The 8,290-nt window shown below is 32.7% G+C and overlaps 1 protein-coding gene across 1 annotated transcript; it reads right to left on the bottom strand.

Moving 5' to 3' along the window:
• Positions 1-2,322: 2,322 nt before the first annotated feature.
• Positions 2,323-3,266, bottom strand: LOC106298483 (sufE-like protein 2, chloroplastic). The gene has a single exon (XM_013734614.1). It carries the CDS (start codon positions 3,213-3,215, stop codon positions 2,400-2,402), a length of 816 nt encoding a protein of 271 aa, XP_013590068.1. The 5' UTR covers positions 3,216-3,266; the 3' UTR covers positions 2,323-2,399.
• Between the last annotated feature and the right edge of the window lie 5,024 nt (positions 3,267-8,290).

The raw sequence follows: 8,290 nt of genomic DNA, 5'->3' as shown, positions 1-8,290 counted from the left end.
GAGAATTAAGAAAGAAAAGAGAAATTAAATGAAGAACATGAAAACTAATGAGAGACTTTCTTGAAAGATAATGAGAAAGATGGAATTGAATTGCTTGATTGTTTCATGTATCAAGAGTACCTATATATACATCAAATGGGGAGCCAAAACAAAGAGGCTCTCATGCACTAAGTGAGGCTCCCTTGCACTAAGTGAGGCTCCCTTGCACTAAGTGAGGCTCCCTTGCACTAAGTGAGGCTCCCTTGCACTAAGTGAGGCTCCCTTGCACTAAGTGAGGCTCCCTTGCACTAAGTGAGGCTCCCTTGCACTAAGTGAGGCTCCCTTGCACTAAGTGAGGCTCCCTTGCACTAAGTGAGGCTCCCTTGCACTAAGTGAGGCTCCCTTGCACTAAGTGAGGCTCCCTTGCACTAAGTGAGGCTCCCTTGCACTAAGTGAGGCTCCCTTGCACTAAGTGAGGCTCCCTTGCACTAAGTGAGGCTCCCTTGCACTAAGTGAGGCTCCCTTGCACTAAGTGAGGCTCCCTTGCACTAAGTGAGGCTCCCTTGCACTAAGTGAGGCTCCCTTGCACTAAGGAGAGGCTCTCATACACTAACTAAATAAAGAAATGATAGTGCATGATATGTGGGCATAATACTCCACTCACCAAGCAACTTCATTTTACATTTACAACAATTTACATTCATAAATTTACTTATCTTTTCTTTATGATCAACAGTGACTGTGAAAGGCAAAGAGATTTACATTGGGAAGCCGTGCGATGAGCCTGACAAGGCTGTGATATGGGACGGTGTGCACTTCACGCAGGCTGCTAACAAATTTATATTTGATAAGATTGCAGCCGGGTTGAGGATGGCCTGTCACAGGCAGTGACAAAAGCAATAATAAGAGAAAAGCTTTGCTTATTTTAATGAGTTTGTTTCAATGATTTTCTGGACTCATGTGATTTGGTTCTCACTGATATGAGTTTATTGAGAATGCACTAAGATTTTTGGTGAGTTAGGTTTCATCATTATCAACAAAAATATTACATAATCAATCAACTCTACAAAGGATGTAAAACATCATATAGAATACATAAACAACATTTTAATTCTTAGTGACATTTTGATTAAAAAAAAACAAAAATCTTAATAAATCTAAAGAGATAACTGACTATAATGGAGAGTTAGGTCTGGGGCTCGAATGATGGATCAATATTAAAAGATGCAAGAATGTTTTAGTGTATGTTTTGTACAATGTGGTCTCCAGGTCATGGGTCACCACCATATGTTATAAATTTAGAGTTTTCCCATGTTTTCAAACATTTTTCATGCTTAGACTATTTTTGTTTGATAATAAACAAAGACTGAGCGTATCATAATTGATATACTCTCTTTTTTTTGTAACACCATAATTGATATATTCTATATTTTACTCTTTTAATAAAACTATTAGATATTGGTGATTTAGTGTTTATGAAGCTTTTACAAGTTATTGGAGGTTTTCGGACGAAAAATGGAACTCAGAGAATTTTGGACATTATACAATTTCATGCACTGGAAATCTGCACGAGATGGAGAGTTTCCCATGATTCGATCATGCTTAAGTTTGAACACAAATAACTGAGAATCTTAGCTTTTTTCTTTCTAAGTGTTTCTAGGTCAAACCAACGATTAAATTCAAAATATGCTTCAGAAAATGAAATTAGTGTGGTGGAAAAGGAACAAGCTGAGAGAAAAAGGTAATGGTTGGTATCAAGACAGAAGATGCCAAGAGCCATTGATCTACCTAGCAACCAATGAATGAAACCAAACCGGTCGATCATAGAAGCATCTGATAGACTGCAAACGTTTGATCGTCCCAGTTATTGACTGAAAATGGTGAAGATCGACTGAACACCATCCATGGTTTACTTATCACCTCTATAAGTAAAAGGAGACTCTGGACACTTTTTATATTCGTCAAGAATTCTCTAGGAAAAGCCATAAACGACTATATACTTTATTAAAACACACAAAAAAAACCATGCCATGGTCCATGGATAAGCTTGATACTTTTGTTATTTTTCGATTCAATAGTCTGCGGAGAGGATTTCATCAATCATCGATATTAAGTAGTTTTACTCTTTTATTTTATGCAATATTTATCTTTGCTGCTATGGTTTCTTTGACCAACAACTAAAAGTTTTTGTTGTTGCCAACGACGAAAAGTCTTCTCACACAGTAGGACTTGGATGTGAAGGAGAATCCTGGTTTTAATTTTAGGTTTATCCCATCACCATTTATGTTAATAATCTTACCAACTAAAAGTTGGTTATATCCTAAAAACTATAAATTTGCAAAATACAGAAACACAAACTTTCAATTTATGTTCCAGAAGACTTTACAAAAACATTCTAAAAGAAACACACCAACAACATTTCATATCGTAAAATCATAACCCAAAGGAAGCACCGAGATGGAGTAATCACGATGAACCTTAGAAGCAGATTCCACGTAACTTCTCCCATTAACATAATCAAACAAAAGATTATGCTGATGCGGTGCTGATCTGTCTCCTTCTCGGTGCACCACATCAGCATCACCAACAAGAGCCTTGGTCCGTTTTTGCATACTCATCAACACGTTATGCCACGTGTTAACCCTTGACTGGACCTTCCCGTGAACCCCAACGTTCATCTCCGACAAGTCCTCGCCTCTCACGCCCATCACTTCCTCCGGTTTAGCGCCGTCGAGGATCCAGATAAGACAAGAACAGAACCCTTTCGAGATCTCTGAATCGCTGTCTGCTTTAAACCTCATCCTACCTAACTCGTCCACCTTGATCTCCAGCCATACCTGAGTCGTGCATCCGGTGACTCGGTTCGCCGGAACGCGAGCCGAGTCGTCGAGTGGAGCTAGAGCCGTCGCGTAGCTCAAGAGACGTTTGACTCGGTCGATTGGCTCGGTTAAGGACCGGAACTCGGATACGAGGAGGTGGAGCTTGTCGGCCGAGGTTGTTGTTGTTGTTGTTGTTCCCAAGGGAGCTTCGACGAAAGCCGTGGCGAAAGAAACAGGGAAGTCATGTTTTGGATTCGATTTCGAACCGAAGTTAAGATTGATGCTGGGATCGTGCATGCAACTGATCCTTTTAGAGGGCTTGGAAGAAAAGTTAGGTCGATGGAAAGCTTTTAAAGTTGGTGTTGAGGTAGAAATAAGAGGAGGAGAAACAAGTACGTTCAACGACGATGAGTTCATGTTCGGTTACAAAGGTAGAAGAAGACGAGGGAGAGAGAGATATTCAAGGATGATCAGGTTCTTGTAATTTTTTTTGGGTTCTAAATGTGTTATAATTAATTATGGTGAATTATTTTAATAATACACTATTTTAAAGCTTTGATTATTTTTGTTTACCAATTTGCATTTTTCAAAAACTTATTTTAAGAAGCTATGATGGCGATTAGAATCTATTTGAGTTTTCTATAAGAGCATTTGGGTTTTTCAAAAACTAATATAATAGTAAAATATTAATTAGAAATCTGAAATATAGAGGTGCTCTAACCCATCCAAAGTTAACTATTGCTCTTTCTCTGTTTTTTATTTTAATTTTTTTACCCTATTTTTGTTAGCCATAAAAATTGATTCACTATTTTGGAATTAGTCTTCTAAAACTTGTTTTACATTTTTGTTTTATATCACTTGAGGTCATTTTTATAAATCTTATATATTTTAAATTTTTTTAGAAAATATATTTTTATAATCTGAAAGTTAAATGCTTAATACAAAAGGAAATTAATCGTCAATTGACAACTTTTCAATTGTGTTTGATAATTTTATATATAATCAACAAAAGTATATTAGCTTTTTGGGTTTGTGTTCATTTAAAAAAAATAATTTCCAATAAAATGCAAATGTAAATAAAATTTTAAAAGTTAGCTAATCAAGTAGTATTAGGTAACGGATTTTTTTTTAAATTATGATGTTTATTAGAAGGAAAAGGAAAGAAAGTATGATGCTGAAAACATGTAAAAAATAAAGTTTTAATATTCGTAGCTTGTCAAGTGATAAATTGTGTCATATCTTAAGACTATGAAAACTTGAAAAAAATATTCCCTGCATTTTTTTTATTATTAACCCTTTTTGCAGTGATTATAAGAAAAAGGATTGATCGTCTATATAGAATTATTGTTTTTCTTTTTTTTCTTAATTTATTAGAGAAATTAAGTCACGTGCCCCTAGAAAAAATTATAATTAGGTAAATACCCTAAATATTATTGATATCTATAAACCTCCAATATTATCCATGTCCTTGTTCTACTCTATGTCTATGTCCCTGCCCCTGCTCTGCCAGCTCCTGCCCATACTTCTTTCTTCTGCCTCTTGTATCTCTCAAATTTTTTTATCAAATAATAATATTTTCTCTCTTTCTTCTTCCCTAATCCATTATCACACTTATTTTTTATAATAATTTTTCTCTCTTTTCTATCTCCACGGTTGTGGATCCAATAAAATTATCTCATCGAAGTAGGAGAAAAGATTAACTCCTAACACAACCAAAAATTGATTGAATCAAATCTCTCGCCGCGAACCAAAGAGATTGAATTTATGCAGAACTGGATGTTTGGAAATGTTATATCTTTATCAAAGAATCCATCATTCTCCTAAAGATTCGGTCAATATGTCATAATTCAGATGCTCAGAGTGAAGAAAAAATACGAGATCTATTTTTTGATTGATGAAACTTCGGTGAGAACTTCCCTGCACACGACAGAGAAATAAACGCAGAGTGTAAGGTATATAATCTAATAGCTGGTATTTTACATCGTTCATACTAACAATTACCCAAAATTGCTATCCATGCATCATTGGTTGTATCTATAGAAAATTAGTTCTTGACTAAAAATTGTTTCAATGGTCGGTATCATTCTTAGTATAGATTAACTTTAATTTTAACATAGCTGGAACTGCTGTTATCATTTATAATAGACACTAACTATGTGCCTTACATTACTTTCTCGTTAGCATGTAAATATTTTCATCTTACGCTAATTACATGCCTCACATTGACATTATTGGATGTTAGTATTTATATTAGCCGTTACTACAAAAGTTAGCAGTGACCTCATTTGTATCGTATATAAATTAATAAACTACATCTAAATTTATGTTTTACACGTTAAATAACATATCACAATGAGGTCACAGCTTTTGTTACTTGTTAGTTATATTTTTTTCATAAACAAGTTTATTCACTAACAACTCATATAAACCAGAAATTAGATTTATGTCATTGTTAACATTACTTGATACCTACATCATTATTTGTCTAACATATATTAATTAATGCTAACATTTTCCTTAAAGCTTAACGTTAAAGCTTAACGTAAAATGTTAACATTATATGTTATAGGATAAATACCGTTTTAGAGTTATTTCATTGTTAACATTACATGACAAATGCATCATTAGCTGTTTAACTTATCTAATATTTAATGTTAACATTTTACGTTAAAGCTTAACGTTAAATATTTTAAGATAAAGCTTAACATTAAATCTTAACGTTAAATATTTTACGATAAAGCTTAACATTAAACATTTTCTGTTAACATACAATAATCTATGTTTGAGTTTCCTAGTATGTTTTTCTCTTTGTGGACTATTGATTCCTACAACTAATCGTAATCTTTAATTTATCGGTGGAAAATTCATAAATTAGGGAAAAAGGTTTTTGGCGTATCTGAGATTAGATGTTGATGACGAGCATGAATTGAAAATGAGAAGATTATTGTTGGATTTGAGTTGGAAACCAAGTAAGCAATAGTTAAAGGATATGATGAAAAATTGATTGTGTGTTTGAACAAAAGCATTAGACTTCGATAAAGGTGGAGAAGAGATCTATTTTTGGAGAAGAAAGATAAAAAAAAGATTTACAATAGAGATAGAAACCTGGAAAAGAAAGAGAAAGAAATTCGGGAAAGAAAGAGAAAGATGATGAATGTTTGGAGCAGGGGCAAAACCGTCAAGGGGACCAAAAATGTACTTGGTACTAGAGTTTTTGAGTGCGTAGGGTACTTCCCTAATATTGCATTCGATTTGGTATTTTTAGCCAATTGTCTCTTTATTTTAATCAAAAAATTACAATAATAATTAAATAAATTATTAAAATAATGTTCTTTCTATTCCATAATATAAGATGTTTTGTTTGAATGCACAACAGTTAAAAAATTTACATTCTTAGAAATATAAGTTGAAAATAAGTTAATCAATCATAAATAATGCACTAAAATGTTATTGGTTAACCAATAAAGTTAAAGTATTTTAAAATTATCAAAACAATTTATATTTTGAAACATCAAAACTTTTCAAAAGCATCTTATATGGAACGGAAAGATTAATAAAATTATATACTTTTTAAAACGTGCTTGTGGAAAAGATGGCAATTAGAAAAAGTGTACAGTAATGGCTTTAGTGGTCTAAATTATCTCCGTGTTCTTTTCTTTTTGTTTTTTTCCTAGGTCCAACTTATTGTACATTTCACGTTTGTTGTTTTTTTTCAAAAAAAGAGTTTAGTTACTTACAATTTTTTTTCTTTTGGTTTACTACTTACAAAAAAAACTTGGGTAGCAGCAACTAGTTTTTCTTTAAACACAAATAAAATTAAGAGAATAATCTGGAATTGAGAAAATTTGTTCTCAGGAGAACCTATAAACCAGCGAGATAGAAAACCACAATGATTTTTACCTCAGGGAGAAGAAGTTTGGTGCATCATTTAAGTTTTCACTGGACATTGTTTTTCAAAGTAAATAATATAGCGGCGAGAACTATATCTGTCTTATTTTGTATATTGATTATATTGTTTATGGGAAACCCTTCTAGTGCAATGATTTAATTAAGAATTTATTAAAAAAAACCTATGATTAAAAAGTTTCATGTTTGGCCAAGCTTTGCAAAGAAATTGGAGAGGATAGAGACTCTGCGGATATGTTTTCTGAACTTCAAAATTACTCATATTTCACGAGCGCAAAATAAGATTACAGACTTTTTAGCTAAGACGGCAAGATTTTTCATAGAGAGTTTCATTTTATTGGTTGTTCTATTCTGGTCTAGTTACACAGATCACCTCAACTAATAGAATAGTCTTTCGATGTCAAAAAAAAACTAAGAATTCATTAATATTTTTATACCATTAAGTTAAATTTTGAAAAATAAGTAAAACAATGAAGAATATTTAAAAAAATTACAAAAAATAAGTAGAACTATAAACTATAAAATCGTTTATCTAATGTTTCTTGTTGGATGCTTACGTAAAACTCCAACTGAGTTGATTAAATATGATAAATTTTTGAACATTTGGATAAAATAAGTACAATGTAGTGTGATAAATTGTATTAAGTTACTAACGCTCCATAGGTCTGTCGGTCAATCTAACTGTTTAAAAATGTTTTACTGGGGACGAGGCACACACGACACATTTGGTTGAACAAGGCACACATGTTATCATATAATTAGTAAGTTGTATTATATACTAGGGGCACTGATTCAGTAAACATATTTATTGGTTCATCTCAATATTTGTTAGGGTTATCGTAGCTGTGAATTTTACGTTTTGGGTTGATCATTGTTTTTTAAGTTTTTTATTGTTATAGGATTAGAGTTGTGATGATGTACTGTGTATGCACTGTTCTCCACTCATGAATGACTAAACTGTGTTAGTAATGTGATTGATATAGTTCGTGGTGTTGCTTGCTGTGTCACTAAGACTTATTGTTTGTTTGTCTTTTTAATTTGTTACTTGTACTGTTGAGATTACATAAATTATATTAAGATTGTTGAGAGTACTTTTTGTTTCTGGATATTTTTTCTCTAGTTTAGTTGTGTAAGTGGTGTGCATTAAGTAATAATTTTTTTTATTCTTATTATGTTGGTTATATGAAGACTTGTAGAAGTATAAAATGAGTGACAATTAGTATTTGGGTCTTAATGAGTTTTAAACGAATATATGTATTTCTCATAAGAAGATAATAGCGTTGACATGTTGACATTGAGCATGTAAGCTATTTTTATAAGACAAGAGAATTGAGCATGTGGAGATGTTGTTGCCGCCTTTGTGTCTGTTGGGATTGTCTCTTGTATCTCCTGATGTGGATGTGTTTGTTTCTCTTTTATTTCATGGGTAATAAGTAAACAAAAATCATTGTTAGTTGTATTTACCAGAGTTTGTAACTTACTCTACTTTTTTGTTTAGGTAATTTCACTGATCTTGGTTGTCGTCTTCGTCTTTTTCGTAAGCATCTGTGAAAGTAAGTTTGTAAATTGTTAAATATTTGGCCGTG

The sequence above is a fragment of the Brassica oleracea genome, chromosome C6, assembly GCF_000695525.1.
Source record: "Brassica oleracea var. oleracea cultivar TO1000 chromosome C6, BOL, whole genome shotgun sequence".
Taxonomy (NCBI): domain Eukaryota; kingdom Viridiplantae; phylum Streptophyta; class Magnoliopsida; order Brassicales; family Brassicaceae; genus Brassica; species Brassica oleracea.
The sequence above is the reverse complement of the archived record's forward strand: the minus strand, read 5'-3'. Positions and strand labels throughout refer to the sequence as shown.